We start from the raw sequence: 25,228 nt of genomic DNA on the forward strand, positions 1-25,228 counted from the left end.
TTTTGTCGACTTTGCACTTTAGCAAAAGGCAATGTGAAAATCTGTATCTTTAGTGTTACAAATGTTTTCATGTTAATTTAGTGTATAAAAGTATATATTGTCTGCCGTTAAAAACACATTTACCCGTGACACATGATAGGAATTTGCAAGCTGTCTTATCTACTCATGTTTCAAGTAGAGCGATTCTATTTTGCACACTGATGACAACGTTCACTGTACTATCTGCACTATATTGTATATTGACTGTGTACGGTAAAGACCACTGATTCTCTTCGCATTAAGACAAAATGTCAAACGAGCACAAACTCAATATATACATCCCATATGTACCATGCACTGTATTTGACTGATATTTTCTAACCTATGAACACACCTCATCTGAGATATATTTTTCAACTGGCCTCTTATCGAGCAACAGGGTCAATCATTTGTTGAGTTTCAGTATCTGTTTCAATTCTTCTATAACCCCTCGTTGTAGCCATATTTAATCTGTGTGTATAAACCAGAGGCATGAATGCCGAGCTTCACAGCTGCAGGACACACTCACCCGCTCTAAAATTAGTTGAGGGCAAAGCCCCCTTGGCCAGACTGACGGACCAGGCTGTTCTCTGGAATGCTGGGTAATTATAGTGCCTTGGTGGACATTCGGAGCCAGAGGAAACCTTGAGAACTGATTCCCAGCGTTTATACGTTTTGGGAATAGGCTAGGGAACTATTCCCAACGTTTCCCAGGGCATGGTCTGGATGGGAGCCAAAGAGAATTCCCTGGGGGTTGGTTAACTTACATACAATGTGCATGTATGGACATTCAATGGAAATAGTCTCAATACCTCTGCTTGAATTCCCAACGCATCTCAGAGTAGCAGTGCCGATCTAGGATCAGTTTAACCTTTTTAAGTTATAAGAGGGGGGACCTGATCCTAGCTCAGTACTCCTACTCTGAGGAATACGGGCCCCGATTGTATAGTTATCATTTTGGCCTGATACACTTGAAGCATTATTTCAACACGGGAGTAAAATCACTTGCCAACACCAGTCTGTCGGATATTGCTGAAAGTTCCAATCTTCAAAAACAAAAATGGTTTAACAATGCACTAGGCTCTATTGAGCAGCAGTTCAACCAGGTAACCCTATCCACAGGGAATACTCGAAGAGACTCAAAAACCCATAGGCTTACTGGTGAAATGCACACGGGGGGGTACTTCAGGGAACAAAATGTGCTTGGGGGTACAGTAACCCCAAAAGTTTGAGAACCACTGGAGTGGAGTACCACAATAGGAGAGTTGTTAGCATTGTGCCCTGGAACTCTAAGAACAGGATGTGAGCACCACTGACCAGAGTTTCTCCACTAGGTGGCCACATTGCTCCATACAGTGTGAGGTCCATTGTAATCGACACAAAGGATTTCTCCATATAGTTGATGGAAAATGACATTAATCATGAGTCGATTACGACTCCAAAAGGTGTGATTGACTGGTGTGCCAGGGGGAAAACAGTATACGACACAACACAGGCCACTTGTATACCAAACAATAGATTTTATTTGTCTTCCAACACCACAGCCCTGTACCAAATTCAATGGAGTCGCATGACAAATGTATTAACACAGGAGAGGCAGGGACACAGATACAACCCATGACCTCATTTTCTGTTGTTTTTTTTTGTGTGACATTTTTGTTTTAAAAAAATTCTGCAAAATGTCATGGTCACCCCTCCAAGTAATCCAGACATGGTTAAGGCTGCTTCTTCACTCTCCTCTCTGTACTCCTAGCCTAGAAGGGTGAGAGCAGAGGCTTTGCTTACTGCCGTCCGTTTGTCCGTTAGGGCTGAGAGGGGTTTGAGGTGTGACGGACATCATCATCTCCCCCCCAAACCCATATCCAATTCTAAACCAGGCCTCATCAGCACCTCACTGCGTATGCCAGAGAATCACCCCTCCTACCAAGTGTTTTTTGACAAAAACAGGAGAAAAGAAAACGCTTTCTTTACAGTTAAATCATGTTTGTGCTTTCTTTTAATAATACTATTATCTGTATGAGGTCATCGTTTGGCATATCATGTAGAGTAACAAAGGAAAATGCAGTTTTTAAAATACTTTGACCCCCCCCACACATGGTAAACAGCATTTCAGAGTGGGAGTTGCAGCGGCATTTGGCTACCCTACCCCCACCCCCCTCTCCACACTCACACCCTCCTTTACAAAAGAAGATGGGAAAACAAACTAGAAGTCACTAGTAAAATCCCTTTAACAACACAATTACAGTACGCAAATACAAAGAGCATTGAATCTGTGGAGGGTAGTGATGAGATGAAATGTAAACATACAGCCAAAAATGGGGCAAAAAAAACAAAGGACAAAAAAAAAAACTGTGACCTTTTTGTCTGTTCATTCAGTTCATTGTTCTTTACATTTCGTAGTTTAGCTGTTCTTATAACAACGGTACAACTATGGACCTCTGGTCCCGGGTCATCCCTCGAGTTTTTAATAAAGAGGCCCATTTCCTATCCGCCCGTTGAACACCGGAGCTTAGACTCGTGCCATACATTCTACGTTTCCCCAAACAGAGAAAGATCAGTCCCCTCTGAAATGGTGTACATCCGCCTTCCCCTCAGTGGAACGCGCTGCAGTTGCACCACCACACCCGACAGACTGCTAAAACAGCCCAAAAGTGTCTCGGGATGTGTGAGTATGTGCCAGAGTGAATGTATGTGTCCCCAGTCCACACAACAACCGCCTAAGAGAGCACAAGTCTCATTTGTATTCCTTTGTTTAGGTCTTTAGTTTCTACTTGGCTGTAGCAGCTCAGAACATGAGGTTCCCGGGGTTTCCAGGACCAGGGTTGAAGCCCATGCCCATGTCCCCTGCCATGCCGCGAGGCCTCATCTGAGGCGGCATCATCATAGTCTGCTGGGGGCCACCCATGCCGTGAAGTGACATCATCATGTTGGGCGAGCCCACGGGGCCCGGGTGATTGTACATGGGCCCCCCCCTCTCTTTAACCTGCATCATCCCCTGCCCAGGTCCTCCCATCATGCCCGGCTGCTGCCCCGGCGACAGCATCCGGTGCTGGGGTCCCATCATGCCCTGGGGCATGAAGCCGGGGTGTCCCGGGTGTGGCTGCCGCATGGGATTGTGGCCAGGGTTCCCCATTGGCATGTCTTGGGGCCCCCCCATGTGGCCAGGGCCCGACGGACCCCCCATCCCCTGCATGGGCATCCCCATCCTGGGGTTCCCCTCCACCATCATTCCCTGCATCTGGGGAGGGAAGCCCTGGGGGCCGGAGGGGTGAGGAGGTTTCACCCCCGGGCCATCGCCTCCGCGGGGGAAGTAGGACAGAGTCTGGCTGGGCTTTTCCGATGGGATAATCCGGGAGAGATCAAACTCTGGCATTCCGGTGGCTCCTGTTCGCATGACCTCGTGGAGGTCGTTATCATTGTTGAACATGTTGAAGTCCTGGCCTCCTCCAGGGGTGTTGGGTTTACACATGCCGCCCGGATCCCCACCGGGGCCCATGTTGCCCATTCGGCTCATGGGGCCCCCCTCCACCTGGAAGCCCATGCCGTGAGGGAAACCACCCTGGGGCCCGGGGCCGTTGTGGGGAAAGGGGACCTGCTGAGGAGGAGAGTGGCCAGGGGGGAATCCCTGGCCTCGGTGGGAGAAGCCCATACGGCCCTGAGGTATCATCTGAGGGTTGCCCATCCCTGGGTCCTGCCCGCCAGGCATCATCATGCCGTGAGGCCCCATCATGCCCGGCCCCATGGGCCCCTGGTGTGGTCCCCCCATCGGGTTGGGCGAGGGCATCTGGTTAGGCATGCCGTGGGAGAGGGGCTGGGAGCCCATGGTGTTCATGCCCATGGGGCTGAGAGCGGGCATGGGGCCTTGTGACGTGGGAGCCATCATGCGGTTGTGGCCCGGGTGGTGGTTCATTCCCATACCTATAGGAGGCAGCAGAGAGACAAGGCAGGGTGAGATCACTACATTCAAACCATAAAACAAAGAGCAAAAACATTAAATGCTTAACCTCTCTTGGGTAGGGGGCAGTATTTTGACGTCCGGATGAAAAGCGTGCCCAAAGTAAACTGCCTGTTACTCAGGCCCAGAAGCTAGGATAATTGGTAGATTTGGATAGAAAACACAAGTTTTTTAAAACTGTTAAAATTATATCTGTAAGTATAACAGAACTGATATGGCAGGCGAAACACCAAGGACGAGAGTGCGTTCTGCGTTTTTTTTCTTCCGGTAAAGACTAAGAATTCTCCGTCTTAAATTTGATCGTTTATTTACGTATTAGGGTACCTAAGGTTTGATTATAAACGTTGTTTGACTTGTTTGGAAAAGTTTCTTAGTAATGTTTGGGAATTATTTTGTGTGCATTTTGATGGAGGGAAACTTGGTGGATTATTGACTGATGACTGAGTTTTTATGGACCATTTGTGTGTAACTGGGACCTTTTGGAGTGCCAACAGAAGAAGATCAAAGGCAAGGCATTTTTTATATCGCTATTTTTGACGCCCCTTTCGTGTCGCCCCTGCCTGGTTGAAATATGTTTTCATGTGTTTGTATGTGGGGCGCTGTCCTCAGATAATAGCATGGTTTGCCTTTTTTAAATCTGACACAGCGGCTGGATTAACAAGTGTATTACACTTGTGAGTCTATGAAAGTTAAATATTTATAATACTGTAGTTTGAATTTCTTGCCCTGCAATTTCACCGGATGTGGGCCAGGTGGGAAGCTACCGTCCCACCTGCCCATGAGAAGTTTTAAGCATACACTTACGCCTCAGTATAGTGAATGTTCTAGGCTCCAGGGGTATGTGTAGAAGAAAATTGGAAAGGTGCAAATTTGGATACAGATATGTATAGGTATTTATGATTTGTGATGCGTTACCGGAAAATGGCCTGGTCTAAACAGCTGCCTCTCTGGTGCAGCTGTGTGTGTTTGTATGCTAAATATAACCGCATGTTGGAGCTCTTACCAGGCATGTTCATGGGTGGCAGGTTCGGCGAGCGGGCCGGTGGCGAGTCGTCGTCCGAGCTCGCCACCGTTTTGATGGCGTCGTGGTAGAGGGGCGTGGAAGTGGGCATGGCGAACTTGGACATGCGTGACATCATGATGGACAGCGGGTTCTGAGATATTGTGGGCTCAGGGGGCAGGGCGTAGGGGCTGCCAGACGGAAGACTGGAAGCACTACTGGAAGGGGGTGCTGTGGTGGGACCATTCCCTCCTGAAGGGGAGGGAGAGGATGACGAGAAGGGGGGAGGGAAGAGAAGGGGAGTGAGAGAAGAGGGAGAGATCAGATACATAAATATCCACTGTATCTTCTTATGCAGAGCACACGTAGGGCTGAATCCTAATTACACTCAAGCTTTCACACAAATCTCCCTTCACACAATCTCCCCTCTCAAGTCAAGATTCAGTCCATAAAGCACAATCTACTGAACTGAATTGATGGAAAGCTAACAGAGGAGAAACTTCTGGGACTCACCTTGCTCCACGTTGCCCATCATGTTGGGTGAGGTCATGCTGAGCGGGGGCTGCTTGTTGTTCTGGGGGATGCCTGGGCTCTGCATGGGGGGCTTGGGAGACGATGTCCACCCTGGGGAGGGTGCCGGGAGCGAGGGTGACTTCATGTGGACGGGAGAGGCTCCGGCCGAACCCATCATGGGGGGAGACTTGATGGAGGCAGCGGCCGCGGCCACTGCCGCCGCCGAGGGCCCCTGGAGCATGCCGGCCAACTGGGAGGGTGTCTGGGGGGACTTGAGGTTCCCAGAGGGCGAGCCCAGCATGGGGGACTGGACCTGCCTCAGCGTAGGGGACTTGAGGGGGTTGATGTTGGGTGAGTTAGCCTGGCCGCCCTGGATGTCTTGAGGACCCTTGCGGCCCCCCATGTTCCTCTGGTTGGGAGGCGGGCCCGAGTTGGGGGGCATGTGGCTGAGGCGACCGTTGCCACCGTGGTTGGGTCCTCGCTGGTCAGGGCCGAAGGGGGGTTCGACTCTGGGGCACCTAGGGTTCCCTGGCCCGTGAGGCCCCATACCCGGGAAGTGGCGGTTGGGGCCCATGTTGAAGTCCCCTGGGTGGTGCCCCTGGTCAGGGAAGTGAGGCCCCTGCATCATCTTCTGAGGGCCCATGTTCTCTGGCATGGAGCCTCCTCTCATCTTCATCATCTCCTCGGGGCTCATATTCATGGGAGGCTCCCCCCTCATCTTAGCCTGCATCATCTGGGGGTTGGGCCCCATGTTCATGTTCCCAGGGCCCATGCTGAACTCGGGGCCCATGTCCCGGCCCAGGCCCTTGACAAACTCCATCCTGGAGGATGGGCTCATAGGGCCAACATCGCCAGGCATTCTGGGAAACATCATGCCTCCTCCGTTAGGGCCGTTGCCGTCCATTGGCCCTCGGGGGCCGTTTCCCCCCATCATCCTGTTCATCTCCATGATCATGCCCGGTGGCAGCCCCATGCCCTGCTTGTCACCCCCCATGCCCTGCTGGAACATGGCCTCCTGCACTGCCTGTGGGTTGGGGAACCTCTCCACCCGACCCCCTGGCCCTACAAACGGCCCCTGTCCGGGCAGGAAGCCCCTGCCGTCGCCCATGTTGGGTCCCATGTCGTCGGGCCAATTCATTCCAGGCCGGGGCCCCCTGGGGTTGGGGCCGCCCTCCATACCCGGGTTCATCATGCCAGGAGGGAAGCCGCCGGGCATCCTCTGCATGTGGGGATGCATGGGGCCCCGGGGTCCCATGCTCATCTGCTCTGGGAAGTGCTCGGGGCCCCACATCTCCCCAGCTGAATTGATCTGGTAGGGAGGCGGGGGCCCGCGCATCATGGGGCCCCGGGGGCCTTGTTGGTGCATCATCATGTCGCCCATGGGTCCCCGGTGCTGCATCTGCTCCTGCTTCCTTTTCTTCTCCTCGTAGAACTCCTGCTGCAGCTTCAGCCATGCCATCTGCTCCGGGTTCATCCCTGTGTGATCCCCGTGCTCACCGCCGGGCCCTCCGTGAGAATTCATAGGCGGTCCAGGAGGCGGAGGCCCCAGCTCGTCCGGGGAGAATGACATGTCTCTGAGGCCTCCGGGCCCAAATGGAGTGCCATCGGGCCGGGGCCCCACAGGGCCTCCAGGCTTCCCCAGGCTCTGGGACTGGGCCATCATGGCCTGGAGGGGGCCCTGCTCCCCAGGTTTCTTGGGCCCCCCCTCCATCATGCCGGAGTTGGGCCCAGGAGGCCCGCCTGGGTTGCCCTGCCCCATGGCTACCATGTCTTTGAGGGATAACTCCTTGTCATCGGGGAAGAGCATGCGCTGGATGTCCCGTAGCGTCTGCAGGGAGCGTTCGCGGTGCTCCAGCTGCTCCTGGGACAGGCCCTCAGAGTTGTCCCCCATGCTGGACATCAGCTCGTGTGCCAGCTGCTGCTGCTGGGCCGTGAGTTTGGCGTCCGCACCATTGGGAAGGTCCAGAGAGGGGAAGCCCTGTTGGGATGCCCCAGAAGGGGTCTGGTGGCCGGGCGTCCCTCCAGGGTTGCTGTTAGCGTCGTGGGGCGTGCCGTTCTGGGGGCTTCCACTCTTAGAGTCCATGCCCCCAGAGGCGGCCACGTCCTGGAGGAAGCTACCAGGCTTGGCCCCCTGAGGCTGGGCCTCTGCTGGCTGCTGTTGGCCTGGTGGAGGTGCTTTGGAGGCTTGCTGGTGGTTCTGGTCAGAAGGGTGAGATGACTGCTGCTGGGGGGCTCCACCCAGCTGCTTGGAGTCACCCCGGGGGGGTCCCATCTGATTATTCTACAACACAGGGTGAGGGCGAGAGAGGGGTTGGTAGGGTTACCAAAAGTCCCTGCTCACTGGCACGTACACATTGAGAGGATTATCAAAGCATGCCAGGGTGCATAATTAATATAGCTTCAAAAAATACACAATTATTTTGAGTTGGACAAATATCATAACATTGTCCGAAACATGCTTAAAGTTTTAACATTGTTATATAACATTATATTACCAGACCAACAAGGGGCACAATGCAAATGGTCTGATAACGGCAAAATGGCCGATTTCGATGATACCTCAAATGGTATTATAAATAATAGGCTCGTTAAACGTGGTTTTTGTATTGAAGTGGGTTAGACTTACCACAGGTAGATGGGGCTTGTTGCCCTTGCCGTTGGAGTTGTTGTTCATGTGGAAGGCAATGATGTTGTCCGAGTGGCCTGTGAAGACCGCATCAGCCGCCCTGCAGACAGCGGAGCACACTCATGAGTAGGTGTGTGCGCATGCGTTTCAAACAGGCAACAGGTGGAAGAGGCCCATTTCAAAATCAGGTTAATAAATGAATGATTGAAGCCGATCATCAAAGTCATATATTGAGCACAATACCCACTGAAGACATTAAAGAAGTTCCAATGCGAACAGGTATTTTTTTTCGGGGTAACAATTAGGTACCTTACTGTGAAATGTTCTCATGTTTTGTTACTAAAGCACCTTATACCACCCACCACTGCGACCTGTATGCTCTAGTCGGCTGGCCCTCGCTACATATTCGTCGCCAGACCCACTGGCTCCAGGTCATCTACAAGTCCATGCTAGGTAAAGCTCCGCCTTATCTCAGTTCACTGGTCACGATGGCAACACCCACCCGTAGCACGCGCTCCAGCAGGTGTATCTCACTGATCATCCCTAAAGCCAACACCTCATTTGGCCGCCTTTTGTTCCAGTTCTCTGCTGCCTGTGACTGGAACGAATTGCAAAAATCGCTGAAGTTGGAGACTTTTATCTCCCTCACCAACTTCAAACATCTGCTATCTGAGCAGCTAACCGATCGCTGCAGCTGTACATAGTCTATCGGTAAATAGCCCACCCAATTTTACCTACCTCATCCCCATACTGTTTATATTTATTTACTTTTCTGCTCTTTTGCACACCAATATCTCTACATGACCATCTGATCATTTATCACTCCAGTGTTAATCTGCAAAATTGTAATTATTCGCCTACCTCCTCATGCCTTTTGCACACAATGTATATAGACGTGTACATAATGTATATAGACATGTGTAACTCTGTGTTGTCTGTTCACACTGCTATGCTTTATCTTGGCCAGGTCGCAGTTGCAAATGAGAACTTGTTCTCAACTAGCCTACCTGGTTAAATAAAGGTGAAATAAAATAAAAAAATAAAATAAAAAGAAAACGGTCAAAAAGAAACAAAAAAACTCCTCCTAGCAAAGGGCAATTTCTAAAGCAAGGATTTAGCCAGGACTGTCTGGGAGTGGTCTGAGTGGGAAGGGAAAAAGCTCTTATTGTTCTGTTAACTAAGTTACTGCATGGTGAAATCATGGGCCTTTAAATACATCTGCTTAGCATAGTCCTTGGACCTTGGTTCACTCCTCAGAATCCCAGACAAATGGCAAAAGTAATGGACAGAAGATGAAAAGGGAAGGCATCTATACTTGGTTACAATCAGCAATAACCACGAAGAACCCTCAAGACGATCAGAAACCATAATCACCCGTCTGCGAAAAGGCCACAGCGGCCTCAATTACTCTCTCCAATTACTTCTTCCATTCATGTAGACTAGAGTGCAGAATCTAGAACACCTCCATCCGTCTCATAACATTCCAGCCCGGAAGGTGGTGGCAATGCACCAAATACTGGTATGCACACCACCGTAAAACCCCAACGAGGAAGGAGTCCTCCGTTCACTGCAGCTCAAGGATTCAATCTTACTAATTAGTCTTCTGACGAGTCATATCAGCTCTTTTGCCAATGATTGGGCAAAACATCTGAATTGGAATGCCTGTGTAAACACAGCCAGTGTGTTCTGGGCGGGAGTTCAAGCAACTATAAATCAGTAATAGCCAGTTGAACTACACAGGTGAACTAAACAGTTGAGCGTTCCATGGTTAGGGGCGAGTGGCAGGGCCTCCTGTTGTCCATCTCTCCTCATCAATCTATCAAATGCATTTATAAAGTCCTTTTTACATCAGCAGATGTCACAAAGTGCTTATACAGAAACCCAGCCTAAAGCCCCAAAGAGTAAGCGACGCAGATGTAGAAGCACAGTGACTAGGAAAAACTCCCTAGGAAGGCAGGGAACTCTCTAGAAACCTAGAGAGGAACCAGGCTCTGGGGGGTGGCCAGTCCTCTTCTGGCTGTGCCAGGTGGAGAATAAAAGAATACATAGCAATTAAGGCTAGATTGTTCTTCGAGATGTTCAAACGTTCTTAGATGACCAGCAGGGTCAAAAAAAATAGTGGCTATAGAGGGTGCAACAGGTCAGCACCTCGGGAGTAAATGTCAGTGGGCTTTTCATAGCCGAGCATACAGAGGTCGAGACAGGCAGAACACACTGATCGGGGGGTTGGCTGGGCTACTCAGGGCAGATAAGTGGCGGGGGGGAGAGCGAGAGCTTGTCATCATCACTTGTCAATCAAATGGGACCACCCCACTAGGGGACAGCCCGGAGTTTGGGTGACCCTCTGTCATTATTCACAGCCAGTCTGTCAGTGACCGGCAGAACACAATGACCAGATGGCTGGCTAGGCTCCTCAGGGCACACCAGGGTGTGTGCGGGGTAAAGGGTGTGTGAGGAGGAGATGGTAGTGCACGGGTCAGAGACAGGGAACTGGCTAGATCTCTCTGAAGAGTCAGGAGGGAAGGGGACAACACCCAACAATAAGGTTTCCATCAGGTACCTTCATTTTGAATGCATTCACTAGTCTCCACCTTTCTCCAGAAGTGTGAACTAGCACCCTCCTTGTCAGATTTAAAAGCATCGGATTGGTCAAAGAAGCATTGGCCTGAGGGAGTTTCCACCATTGTTAAATCCGGAGAGAGAGTTCAGTGTGTGGTATACTTTAAAAGTACAGATCATGAACAATGACCAATCAACCATACAAACACACAGCCAGAGCTAGCTTACTTGTTGGCCATCTCTGTGGTGAAGACGTACACAACCTTTGACCCGGGCTTGGGACCGCTGCCGCCCAGCTCCATGCTCTGCCCTCCAACGGTATTGTGTGTCGACGTGGCCGAGCTGAGCGCGTTGTTGGAGTCCAAAGGCTTCATCTCTATCAAATTGCAGTCTGGGGAGAGAAACAGGAAGTAGAGGTGAGAATGAGAGAACACTATGGACCAGACCATGATGGTCTGGTTGTCTCCATTGTGCATCTCAAAATATCGCTGTATGTGGTTCCTTAAAACACTTCTCCGGGAGCGCTGTGAGATCAGATATAATGTGTTCACTGCAATAAATACAACCTGCAGTAAATACAAACTATTCAGATGAGATATACAGTATCAAGCGTCTCCGAGTAGAATCAGTTCCTCTCTGTCCATGTAGTCTTATTCACTGTGATCTAAAAAGCTACACTGCTCCTAGATCAGCACTCCTACACTGAGACGCTTGACACCAGATCATTAGGCCTGTGTAATCTGATGTAGGAGGGCCATGGGGAGCACGCAGAGCAAATCACGCTTCTGTTCCTTCCCAACCCCAGTTCACTGGTCTGGTCCCAGATCTGTTTGGCTGCGTTTACACAGGCAGCCCAACTCTGACATTTTTTCCAATAATTGGTATTTTGACCAGTCACATCAGATCTCCTCACGTCATATTTTTTTCCAGAGCTGATCCGATTGGTCAGATGATCAATTCGTGAAAAAGAGGTCTGAATTGGGCTGCCTGTGTAAATGCTGCCAGAGGACTGTTTGTGGCAGTGGCCATAGGAGTTGGTAAGACTGTACAAACAGATCTGGTACCAGTTGACCAGGTAGCTACAGTACTTACTAAAGAACCCTGGGTCTTCCTCGTCACTCTCGCCCCCAGAGCACCAGTCCGCTCCACTGTAGGGCTGCCGCCGCTCAGCTACACACAGCCTCTTGGCTCGGCTGCCCAGCTCTACACCAGAGAGAGAGAGATGAAGGAGCTAAGTCTGGCTAGAGTCAATCAAGCACACCTATAAAGCTGTACTCATTACAACTTACTGATTTTGTCATGCACATGTGAAGGTAATTGAACAACACATTTGGGCCTAGCTGGTGTTTGATGGGTTTACAATAATGTGATGCAGCATTCATTGCTTGGTTCCAGATCCGTTTGTGCTGCCTTGCTAAATCCTATGGACAATGACGATATGAGTTGGCTGTAACAGCACAAACAGACCTGGGGCCAGGCTAGGCAACAGCATTAAGCACATTACGACCAAATAACGTGTTGACTATTCACTAGTTCAGATCAATGCTCTCAGCGGGCCAATGGGTGGAGGGAGACGAGCTGCCTGTGAGGCATGTTGGGGTAAAGTGGGCGCGCCTGATTGATCTCTAAGAGAGAGAGAGACTGGGGGGGAGTGTAAATTATTTAGCCCGGTGTCTTTTAAACAGACAACAATCACAGGGAGCCCAGCGGGACACTGGGGGGTGGCCTGGGTTGTGTTCATGAGGCAAAACGTTGTGCAACGGAAAGCAAAAGGTTTTCAGATCGTACAGCCCCATTTCACTCCATTTTTGAGTGTTTTCGGTGCCAACCAAATATGACCCTTACCTCTTACCCCAAAGTCTTACATGTCGACAACCAAACATGCACAAACAGTCACTAATTTAAGATAGCATTTGGAACTTTAAAGGCCGGTTTCCCTGACCCAGATGAAGCAGTGTGCTTTAATGGAGGCTCTCCAATAAGTCTAAGTACTTTTAGTCCAGGACTAGGTTTAATCTGCGTCCCTACAACAGCTCCCGGTCTGACATTGTACGTATACTTTTAAAATGAAGTCAGTCTCACATCACTAGGAGTGTGCACTGTCGACACACCAAACCACTCACTTTCAGAACTACAGAACCTTCTGTCCCTATCGCCAGACCCAAACCCTTGGGCACCTCCAGGCAAGCAGCTGTGAGCAGTGCACTGCAGGCCCCGAGGCCAAGAGCCTGAAAACTTTATGAGGCGGTGTGTGTGTGTGTGTGTGTGTGTGCGCGCACGTTACAGTGGAAGCTCCCTGTGCAGAATGATCCACATGCTACATCAATAGACGCGCATGCCACAAACAAATGGCCACTGGCACACACCTAAAGCATGTCAATTAAATCAACAATTACCTACATTAACACTAAGCAATCACACTGACGTGTCTGGAGGGGTATTCTGGGAGCGTGTGTTTTATTCATATACACTACACCCATTTCTTTTCACATGCTTTTACCATTTGCCCCACTGTCATTTTCATTCATCTCTAAAATATCTAGTTGTGGTAGACTCAATACCAAAAGAAAAATTCTGTTCACATTTATATGATTTATATGATTTCATATCATGAAAGACGTAGAACCAGATCCCGCTCAGTAACAGCAATCTCAGTAGTAACCACCAGATGTCTCAGTGAAATAGAAATACTAAAGGGAAAAATGACTGGACACCCCCTTGAACACAGTGAGATGGTTTCTTCCAAGGCTCCAGCCTTCACAGAGTATCTTCCACCAGGAGATAAACGGGGTTGTGGATGTCTTAATGCAGCACTACAGCCAGCCCCGAGGAGGAACACACACCTCTTACTAGGGCGAAAGCTACCAAGAATAGTGTGACTAATGACATTCCCTGTGGGGTCCTGGGGGCCATCGTGACATGCCAGATAAGCCTGGGAGCCATCTTATAAGGACACAACTCTATATCTGTCACAAAGCCCACTCAGACAACTCCATATCATGAGTTAATAATTCACACCTCAACATCCTAGACCCAGTCCTTGTATTTTGACGCTTTGAGTTCACCCCTCTGACTAGTTGAAGTCCCGGCGTACCGTTGAGAACAAGGTGATGTTGAACGTGAAAAGAAAATGCTGGTTTTCAACAGGACTTTCTTACTATTTGGTATGAACAGTCATTTTCACTCGGGGACAATAATCTGCCTTGAGATTCTGGAGAAAATGACAGTAAGAGTAGCATGTGCATATCTGAACTGAATCGGGCCCCATGAGACTATTATGATAGTAGTGATACTGTAGGTGCCATGGGATGTTGATCATTACCCCGTCTTCCATATCAAAAGCATTATTTTAGGTTGACAGACTTAAACCTGTCGATGGCTCCATCACTAGTTGTAGGGGAGGGGCTCGGCCTTACCTTTCTGGTCCCCCTCGTTGTTGTTCGTCCCAGTGTCACGATGCTCAAACGACTCCACCGAAGTGCTTCTTTCCCTCTTCATTTTGCCCTTGGCCCCGTTGCCTGCATTCAGGCCTTGTCCGTTTTTTAGTCCCAGGCTCCCTACGGGCCCCTTAGGGCCTAGAACTTTGGGGTCACAGGGCGAGGGCTGCGATTGGCTGCCCGCGCCCCCCGGCTTTCCCTGATTGGGCAGTTTTGAGTCCATCTGGGCGGCGCTGGAGGGAGACATGACGGGTGGGGAGCGCACCATGGCCTCCTGCTTCTGTTTGGGACTGCTGATGGAGAGGAAAGACAACCAAAGTTAGTCGGTGAAAATCAAACAATATGCAATTGCTGATCTCAGCAAACAAAAAAAGGAAAAAAAACAAGCAAGTCTAATCACATGCGCTTAATAGTAGAAACTAATACACCCATTATTTACAAAGAACCACCGTCGTTATCAGGCTGAGGGAGGCTCAAGGCAGCTCCCCGCCCTGAGAGAGCATCACTCTTAACTTAAACCAGCAGCTGGGTCATGTTCATTAGGCACCAATGCGTTAGAAAATGGACTGAAACATTTTGTTGCGTGCCCTAATGAACACAGCCCAGATCCTGGTTGGGGAGGCATGACGCACGCCGGTGAGTGATTAAAAAAAAGGGTAAACAGGGCCACCTCCAGTCCTCACCCATTCTTTGTTGACAGAGTTGGGAACAGCAGGGGAGGTGGAGGGGGGTGTTAATATATAATCGGTGCCTTGTTAAAAATAGGCACTAGTACACAGCCTTATTTCTCCCTGTGCTGGGCTGAAACCTCGAGACAGGAACACAACTCGCCCCATTGCCATGGAGACCAGTTACACATGGACAATGCAGAGGAAAAAAGGGGGCTGCTCGATGAAGTTGGAGGAGAAACAGGAAGTAGAACACAGGGAAGCACAACAGATACGGAACAGGTAGTCTGACCAAAGATGGTGGATAAATGAAGATAGTTCACTCGGGCATTGAAAAATAATTGTCAGTTCCGGTCTACTTAACTGGATGCGTCTTCTATAGACACCAATGCAATAGCACCTGGGTCTGGTCTACTTAGTTCATGGAATTTGCAGCCTTCCTCTTACGTCTCTGGTCTGACGACACACTAATGTAGCTCGAGAACTGCCGGAATCCTTTGCTGGTGGTACGAGTTTCAGCATGACCACTGCATTGGGCTAAAATTCCAGGGACAGATCGAAAATAGTTGACTGCACTCAATGGGAGTAACAACAATCTACAAACAGGACCCTACCAGGCCTCCCTTTCCAGCTAGCAGTGAAACATAAGCCCTAGCACTCTCCTAAAAAACCTAGCCAAAATGGCCTTGCGGCCAAAACCGGAGCCAATATGGACCCGAAGCCAAACATTGAGCCAATATGGCCGGCGTGCCTACTGTGAGACGGGCCCCAGCAGGGCTTTGGCAGTGCAGCTGCAGCCTTTATACTAGTCCCAGAGGGCCCGAGTCAGCACGGGCCAGGCCGGGATGGGCTGGCAGAGAGGCAGCTGCAGGGTGGAGACACTCAGGTCACTGTTCCAGGGCTCACGCATAGCCAGGACCTGCTGCACTAGATTAAGCTTTAACAGGCCAGAGTAGTTCATCAAGTCTGGTCGTCGTGTAACCTCATACAGGATGCCAGATCTGAGCTCGCCTGGCCTCTTAGCAGGTTTAGGAGCGGAGGACTTCGATCCAACTGCTCGGCAGGATTCAATAAATACCACGCTATAACTACAACACAGAACGGAGAGTCAGATGGCACGGCAGTTAACACGGTGGTCTTAAATCAGAGAAGGACAAAAGGTTCATTCTAGGTCGTCTTTATTGCAGTGACTGTCCCGGAGAACTGCTAAACATCTCAAGAACCACGCTGAGATGATACAGCAATCTTCTGAGATATGCCGCCCGTTTGCTTTAGAGGCAACGTGGAAGGTATTCAAACTCTTTCATTGCGCAGGGGGATTGACAGGTTGTCAAGCAGCGATGTACAACCTGTGGCCCGAGGAGCAGCCCAGGAGCGGAGGATAATTTGTCCTTAAAAGTTGAGTTGTACCCCTGTTTTAAAAGAGCCAAGAGAGAGACATACTAGCAGACAAGGACCCAGCTCACCTCTGCGTGTTAGCCGATGGGGAGTTCCTCACTTTGGGATTGCTGGAATGCATTGACGGCGATCCCAGGGAGACAGAGGGCGGAGTCAAGTGCTGGTGCGGGCTGGCCGAGGGTGTGGCCTTGGCCCGGGGGTTCCTGTGGCCTGTGCCGGCGAGGGCGGCGTTGTGGTTATTAGAGGAGGGGTTAGTGTTGCTATTGGCTCGGCCACTGTCCGGGCCTGCCTCGTCCCGCTCCTTCTTGACACGCTCTTTCCGGCTGAAGTTTCCTGCTGCTCTTTCCTCGTGCACCTCCAGCATCATCTGGATGTCAGTACGTGTGAGGTGTTGTGTGCCTGGAGTCTCCTCAAGGAGCTCTCACAGTCCTTGGGCACACTGGTAAAGACAGGGGTGGAGGGAAGGGAAAAAAGAAAAACAGGAGAAAATGTTAAGGTACTTCACAATGTGTGCATGTTGGTGACTTACAAAAGTTTTGGAACGCCACTGTTGTATCAGGCACCCCTGGCATTATAAAATCTCCTCAGATGGTTCGCGTCACTCAAAACGAGCCGGTGACATAGACAACGAACCAAATCATGACCGCTTACTTGGTTTGACATTGCACAGCTCCATACCAACTGACAGGACAACAGTATCTTAGACCAGGGGTTGAGAAAACAGAAAGAGGCTCCGTTTGAACAGCCACACTAACATGCTACTAAGTATTCAATCCTAATGCATGGCGTTATTCTAAGTGGTATGCGTGTAACCTTGTTTGGCATGTCATCCTCCTCTCCCCCAGGGCCCTTTTTCTCCGAATCACTATCATGAGACAGTTCCCTGTGCTCTGAGAACATACACACCCAGACACCCTACCCCCAACAACAACCACAACCCTGCACGTGGAAATGAAGAATCCCAGCTTTTGTTACGGTCTACATTCCAACTGGAAACCTATTCCCCAAATAGTGCACTACTTTTGACTAGGGCCCATAGAGTTCTGGTCAAAAGTAGTGCACTGTGTAGGGAATAGGGTGCCATTTGGGATACAGGCACTGCCTGTGTATGTGAGAAGGAGCTAGTCTCCCATGTGCACTGGTAAGCATGCTAGTTCTGGTTCGTGAATGAAGGCATAGGTGTGTGTGTGTGTGTGTGTGTGTGTGTGTATGCATGTGGGTGTCAATGTGTATTCTCAGTGTGAATAAAACGTTCCCTTTTTTTTTTAAAGTATTGCTCACTACCCTCAGGTAGGGATATGAGAAACTCCTCCATAAAGCTGCACTGTTAAGATAGCATAAAATATTCAGGAAAGCTTCCAAGATACTCTGATGATGCAAGTGGTTCCATAAGCCACCTCTGGCTAAAGGGTGGGAGCCTGAAACCAGTGAGAGAATCATCCAAATGAAAATAAGGCTGTAACTTCAGCTTGGCCACAACCACCAAAACACAATTCAAATCAATCAAATTTCAAATCAAATGTATTTTTTTATATAGCCCTTCGTACATCAGCTGATATCTCAAAGTGCTGGACAGATACTAGACTCACAATCAAAACACAAAATGAGTTCAACGATCACCAAGAGTTTCTTAACTCTCAACTAGTGATGCACTGATATGACATTGTTGCCTGATACCAGATATTTTCCTTGCCCCCCCAAAAAAATCACTACAGATAACCGATATTTAACATTTTAGCAGCCTTTTAACCATTCTAGTACAGTTAACACACACACACATTGATGCAGCGGTCTAAGGCACTGCATCTCAGTGCAAGAGGCGTCACTACACTCTCTGGTTCAAATCCAGGCTGTATCACATCCGGCCGTGATTGGGAGTCCCATAGGGCGGCGCACAATTGGCCCAGCATCGTCCGTGTTTGGACGCCATTGTAAATAAGAATTTGTTCTTAACTGACTTGCCTAGTTAAATAAAGGCTACACACACACACCACACTGACCAAAAGGTATTTTGTTGCCATTTACGTATGTCCCCACTACCAGTAAAACGCAGTCAAAACCTATTTTTCACTTACTTGCCGAGCTGTTTCCTTGTTCATTTGTTCAGTCGTTTCATTCTCAACCAGGATTTCTATGGAGATACACCGTTTGAGGCTTTGACGTGTCAAATAAGCTTGTTGAACAATCAGGACCTGAATATGACTGCACATAAAATAATAATTAAAAGGCATTCATATATTTTTTACGTAATTATTACACTATCACTCGTATTTCATGTGTCACAACGATTCATCGATACGTATGCTATGATGCGGGTAAACTTGTCTCGCCCACCTACTGTGCTGGTCATAAAAAAAGCTAGCTAGCGCATGGATGCCGACAATGTTCTTCCCCAAAAACATAGCAAAACGACATCTGTTTCAGTAGCTATAGCTAGCTAACTATATAGCTAGGTGTCATCGCCTAAAATAACCCTAATTTATAAGACAGTTCTTATTTGAATAATGGTGGTTGGATCCATCTATGTGAAGTTAGCCACAATAAGAATTAGCCACAACAGTAGACTTTGCAGTTAGCCTTCAAAATAAGATTATGTCATTGACAGTGATGCAAATGAATACAAATAGTAGAATTATGCCATCATTTAATAGATCATGCTAAACGAGGTTGGAATGTTATATAAAAATCAACAAAAGACAATAATTTGTTAATTTGACCAAAATCTGTTGGAATCACACTGAATGGATTACACTTTAGAATTGCATTGGGGGCTTATTTCACTGTACAGCCTTACCTATGGATTGTGGATCAATGACATGGGGCATCAGTCTACTCAGTGACACCCAGAGAACATTAGCGTCGTAGCTCTTATTGAGGAACTCTGAAACAACTGAAATGAGCCACATTTATTGTCAACCAATGTCTGAGGACATTGGGAAAAAATATCTTGGGTATTGAGTAGACTGATAGCCCATTTCATTGATCCCCAATCTTTAGGTAAAGCTGTACAGTGCAATATGAATGTCAATACACACAATAGGCTAACTGGGGAGGTGATTTTAACACGGTCACAGTCCTGCGATAAGAGCTACAACGCTAATATTTGCGTAAAATACAATCAAACTTGTCACGTGCGTCGAGTACTACAAGTGTAGACCTTACCATTAAATGCTTAGTTACAAGCCCTTAACCAACAGTGCAGTTCAAGAAGAGTTAAGAAAATATTGTAATCTAAAGTAAAAAATTATAAAAAGTAACAATAACGAGGTATATACAGGGGGTACCGGTACCGAGTCAGTGTACAGGTTAGAGGTCATTTGTACATGTAGGTAGGGGTAAAGTGACTATGCATCGATAATAAACAGTGAGTAACAGCAGTGTACAAACTAAATGGAGGGGGGGGGTGTATGTAATAGTCCGATGGCCATTTGATTAATTGTTCAGCAGTCTTATGGCTTGGGGGTAGAAGCTGTTGAGGAGCCTTTTGGTCCTAGACTTGGCGCTCCAGTACCGCTTGTCGTGCAGTGAAAGAGAAAACAGTCTCTGACTTGGGTGACTGACAATTTTTTGGGCTTTCCTCTGACACCGCCTATTAAATAGGTCCTGGATGGCAGGAAGCTTGGCCCCAGTGATGTACTGCCAGTCAGGATGCTCTCCATGGTGCAGCTGTAGAACTTTGAGGATCTGAGGACCCATGCCAAATCTTTTCAGTCTCCTGAGGGTGAAAGGTTTTGTTGTGCCCTCTTCACGACTGTCTTGGTGCATTTGGACCATGATAGATCATTGGTGATGTGGACACCAAGGAACTTGAAACGCTCAACCCGCTCCACTACAGCCCCGTCGATGTTAATGGGGGCCTGTTCGGCCCGCCTTTTCCTGTAGTCCACAATCAGCTCCTTTGTCTTGATCACATTGAAAGAGAGGTTGTAGTCCTGGCACCACACTGCCAGGTCTGTAACCTCCCCCCTACAGGCTGTCGACGTTGTCAGTGATCAGGCCTACCACTGTTGGGTCGTCAGCAAATTTGATGGTGTTGGAGTTGTGTTTGGCCACGTAGTCATGGGTGAACAGGGAGTACAGGAGGGGATTAAATACACACCCCTGAAGGGCCCCAGTGTTGAGGATCAGCGTGGCAGACATGTTGTTGCCTACCCTTACCACCTGGGGGCGGGCCGTCAGGAAGTCAAGGATCCAGTTGCAGAGGGAGGTGTTTAGTCCCAGGGTCCTTTACTAAAAACTCTTCACAGTTGTGTTCTGTGGCTGTCACCGAGTAGACTGATACCCCATTTGATTGCTTCACATTCCAACCTTGTTTAACATTATCTAGTCAAAATAAGGCATGATTCAACCAATTGTAACTGTCTGCGTCACTTTCAAATAGGTACTTTTATTTTGAAGGCAAACCGCAAATTCCATTATTGTGCCTAATCCTTATTGTGGCTAGCTTCACAACACATAACATGTTAACATAGCTAACATAACATAGCTAATACTTACTCACAAGGATTCCGAAATCATTGCTAAGAGTAATGAAAATGACTGCAGTTTATACTGGTCACTGTTTTCAAGTTGGATGTATTGGTGCTAGCTAGATACCAAGCTGAAGCTAGCTATACCAAGCTGAAGCTAGCTAGCTACCCCAGAAGTTGTGGTACAACAAATAATGCTTTATTACCAATGCGGTATTGTAAACACATTGTTCGTGGCCGGTGTTTGCTTGTTTACAGACTTTTTTGTACAGCTCTGACAGTGCTACTGATAGTAGTGGTGGCTCTTGGCTTCCACGTGCAAATTCAGAACACACAACATTCTATAATAGAACTGCGTTATTTGACGTGTCAAATGAAAAGCTTATTTAACATGTCACATAGCTTTATTGTCAAAAAGTGTTATTAGACGTGTATCTTTTTAAAGTCGGAAGTTTACATACACTTAGGTTGGAGTCATTAACACTTGTTTTTCAACCACTCCACAAATTTCTTGTTAACAAACTATAGTTTTGGCAAGTCGGTTAGGACATCTACTTCGTGCAAGTAATTTTTGCAACTATTGTTCACAGACAGATTATTTCACTTATAGTTCATTGTGTCACAATTCCAGTGGGTCAGAAGTTTACATACACTAAGTTGACTGTGCCTTTAAACAGCTTTCAAAATTCCAGAAAATTATGTCATGGTTTTAGAAGCTTTTGATAGGCTAATTGACATAATTTGAGCCAATTGGAGGTGTACCTGTAGATGTATTTCAAGGCCTACCTTCAAACTCAGTGCCTCTGTTTGAAATCACAGGAAAATCTAAATGATTCAGCCAAGATCTCAGAAAAAAGAATTGTAGACCTCCACAAGTCTGGTTCATCCTTGGGAGCAAATTCCACATTCATCTGGTACCACGTTCATCTGTATAAACAATAGAACGCAAGTATGAACACCATGGGACCACGCAGCCGTCATACCGCTCTGGGAGGAGACGCGTTCGGTCTCCTAGAGATTAACGTACTTTGGTGCAAAAAGTGCAAATCAACCCCAGAACAGCAGCAAAGGACCTTGTGAAGATGCTGGAGGAAATAGGTACAAAAGTATCTAAACCCAGCAAAAAATGAAACTTTCAAAGATAATTCGTAAAAATCCAAATAGCTTCACAGATCTTCATTGTAAAGGGTTTAAACACTGTTTCCCATGCTTGTTCAATGAACCATAAACAATTAATGAACATGCACCTGTGGAACGGTCATTAAGACACTAACAGCTTACAGATGGTAGGCAATTAAGGTCACAGTTATGAAAACTTAGGACACTAAATAGGCCTTTCTACTGACTCTGAAAAACACCAAAAGAAAGATGCCTGGGTCCCTGCTCATCTGCATGAACGTGCCTTAGGCATGCTGCAAGGAGTCATGAAGACTGCAGATGTGGCCAGGGCAAAACATTGCAATGTCCGTACTGTGAGACGCCTAAGACAGCGCTACAGGGAGACAGGACGGACAGATGATCGTCCTCGCAGTGGCAGACCACGTGTAACACCTGCACAGGATCGGTACATCTGAACATCACACCTGCTGGTCAGGTACAGGATGGCAACAAAAACCTGAGTTACACCAGGAATGCACAATCCCTCCATCAGTGCTCAGACTGACCACAATAGGCTGAGAAAGGCTGGACTGAGGGCTTGTAGGCCTGTTGTAAGGCAGGTCCTCACCAGACATCACCGGCGACAACATTGACTATGGGCACAAACCCACAGTCACTGGACCAGACACGACTGGCAAAAAGTGCTCTTCACTGACAAGTCACGATTTTGTCTCACCAGGGGTGATGGTCGGATTTGCGTTTATCATAAAAGGAATGAGCGTTACACCGGGGCCTGTACTCTGGAGCGGGATCGATTTGGAGGTGGAGATTCCGTCATGGTCTGGGGCGGTGTGTCACAGCATCATCGGACTGAGCCTGTTGTCATTGCAGGCAATCTCAACGCTGTGCGTTACAGGGAAGACATCCTCCTCCCTCATGTGGTACCCTTCCTGCAGGCTCATCCTGGCATGACCCTCCAGCATGACAATACCACCAGCCATACTGCTCGTTCAGTGCATGATTTCCTGCAAGACAGGAATGTCAGTGTTCTGCTATGGCCAGCGAAGAGCCCGGATCTCAATCCCATTGAGCACGTCTGGGACCTGTTGGATCGGAGGGGAGGGCTATGGCCATTCCCCCCAGAAATGTCTGGGAACTTGCAGGTACCTTGGTAGAATAGTGGGGTAACATCTCAAAACAAGAACTGTCAAATCTGGTGCAGTCCATGAGGAGAAGATGCACTGCAGTACTTAATGCAGCTGGTGGCCACACCAGATACTGATGACCCCCCCCCCCCTTTGTTCAGGGACACATTAAGTTTTTGTTAGTTACATGTCTGTGGTACTTGTTGAATCTTACGTTCATACAAATATTTAAAAAATTTAAGTTGGCTGAAAATAAACGCAGCTGACAGTGAGAGGATGTTTTTGCTGAGTTTATATCCACATTAAAACGAGTCCTATATCGACATAACCTGAAAGGCCGCTCAGCAAGGAAGAAACCACTGCTCCAAAACTGCCATAAAAATCCAGACTACGGTTTGCAACTGCACATGGAGACAAAGATAGTACAAATGTCCTCTGGTCTGATGAAACAAAAATAGAACTGTTTGGCCATAATGACAATCGTTATGGTTTGGAGGAAAAGGGGGGATGCTTGTAAGCCGAAGAAAACCATCCCAAAGGGTGGCAAAGGGGTGGCAGCATCATGTTGTGGGGGTGCTTTGCTGCAGGAGGGACTGGTGCACTTCACAAAATAGATGGCATCATGAGAAAGAAACATTACGTGGATATATTGAAGCAACATCAAGACATCAGTCAGGAAGTTAAAGCTTGGTCGCAAATGGGTCTTCCAAATGGACAATGACCCCAAGCATACTTCCAAAGTTGTGGCAAATTGGCTTAAGGACAACAAAGTCAAGGTATTGGAGTGGCCATCACAAAGCCCTCACCACAATCCTATAGAACATTTGTAGGCAGAACTGAAAACACGAGCAAGGAGGCCTACAAACCTGACTCAGTTACACCAGCTCTGTCAGGAAGAATGGGCCAAAATTCACCTAACTTATTGTGGGAAGATTGTGGAAGGCTACCCGAAACGTTTGACCCAAGTAAACAATTTAAAGGCAATGCTACCAAATACTAATTGAGTGTATATAAACTTCTGACCCACTGGGAATGTGATGAAAGAAAAGCTGAAATAAATGACATTTCACATTCTTAAAATAAAGTGGTGATCCTAAATTACCTAAGACAGGAATTTTTACTATGATTAAAATGTCAGGAATTGAAGAAAACTGAGAATACATGTATTTGGCTTAGGTGTATGAAAACTTCCGACTTAAACCGTAGCAGTGATGGTGTAACTCCGGTAGGGCAACATCTGAAAAATAGCGCACTTGGTAGTGTGTACCATGTCGCGACTGGTCAAGCAATCACCCACGACAGAGAACGGTTGATTGTCAAGGGCAATGAATTCCATTATCTTGGCGTTAATGGATTTCACCTTTGAGAAAGACTTGTTGACTGCTAGATCCACACAGCAGACATTGTGGGCTAGGTTAGGAATGCTGTGTTGCACATGCAGCGCAAAATGTTACGTGTCGTCATTATGTCATGTATAGAGGTCAACCGATTAATCGGAATGGCCGATAAATTAGGGCCGATTTAAAGTTTCATAACAATTGGAAATCTGCGAATGCAGTAAGAAGCCAAGGTAAGTTGCCAGCATTAAACTTATCTTACAAAAAATAATCAATCAATCATAATCACTAGTTATAACTACACATGGTTGATGATATTACTAGTTTATCTAGCGTGTCCTGCGTTGCATATAATAAATGTGGTGCGCATTCGCGAAAAAGGACTGTCGTTGCTCCAACGTGTACCTAACCATAAATATCAATGCCTTTCTTAAAATCAATACACAAAAGTACAGTGGGGCAAAAAAGTATTTAGTCAGCCACCAATTGTGCATGTTCTCCCACTTAAAAAGATGAGAGAGGCCTGTAATTTATCATCATAGGTACACTTCAACTATGACAGAGAAAATGAGAAAACAAAATCTAGAAAATCACATTGTAGGATTTTTAATCAATTAATTTGCAAATTATGGCAGAAAATAAGCATTTGGTCATTAACAAAAGTTTCTCAATACTTTGTTATATACCCTTTGTTGGCAATGACAGAGAGTTCAAACGTTTTCTGTAAGTCTTCACACACTGTTGCTGGTATTTTGTCCCATTCCTCCATGCAGATCTCCTCTAGAGCAGGGATGTTTTGGGGCTGTTGCTGGGCAACACGGACTTTCAACTCCCTCCAAAGATTTTCTATGGGGTTGAGATCTGGAGACTGGCTAGGCCACTCCAGGACCTTCAAATGCTTCTTACGAAGCCACTCCTTCGTTGCCCGGGCAGTGTGTTTGGGATCATTGTCATGCTGAAAGACCCAGCCGCATTTCATCTTCAATGCCCTTGCTAATGGAAGGA

At 47.7% G+C, this 25,228-nt stretch overlaps 1 protein-coding gene across 7 annotated transcripts in view; it reads right to left on the minus strand.

The window, feature by feature from the left end:
* Positions 1-1,619: 1,619 nt before the first annotated feature.
* Positions 1,620-25,228, minus strand: part of LOC112253985 (B-cell CLL/lymphoma 9 protein) — a 124,880-nt gene continuing 101,271 nt past the window's right edge. For 5 of the 7 annotated variants that reach the window (XM_042324107.1, XM_024426165.2, XM_024426163.2 and 2 more), the window contains 8 exons: positions 16,243-16,613; positions 14,088-14,401; positions 11,764-11,874; positions 10,900-11,062; positions 8,113-8,212; positions 5,487-7,767; positions 4,977-5,225; positions 1,620-3,936 (listed from right to left, as the gene is read on the minus strand). In XM_042324107.1, coding sequence (XP_042180041.1) covers positions 2,804-3,936; positions 4,977-5,225; positions 5,487-7,767; positions 8,113-8,212; positions 10,900-11,062; positions 11,764-11,874; positions 14,088-14,401; positions 16,243-16,541 — 4,650 coding nt within the window. In that variant the 5' untranslated portion in view covers positions 16,542-16,613 and the 3' untranslated portion in view covers positions 1,620-2,803. Of the gene's footprint in view, positions 3,937-4,976; positions 5,226-5,486; positions 7,768-8,112; positions 8,213-10,899; positions 11,063-11,763; positions 11,875-14,087; positions 14,402-16,242; positions 16,614-18,249; positions 18,309-25,228 lie in introns of those variants that run through there. The other 2 variants (XM_024426166.2, XM_042324109.1) reach the window with 2 other exon arrangements.

This window comes from Oncorhynchus tshawytscha, linkage group LG07 (genome assembly GCF_018296145.1).
Source record: "Oncorhynchus tshawytscha isolate Ot180627B linkage group LG07, Otsh_v2.0, whole genome shotgun sequence".
Taxonomy (NCBI): Eukaryota; Metazoa; Chordata; class Actinopteri; order Salmoniformes; family Salmonidae; genus Oncorhynchus; species Oncorhynchus tshawytscha.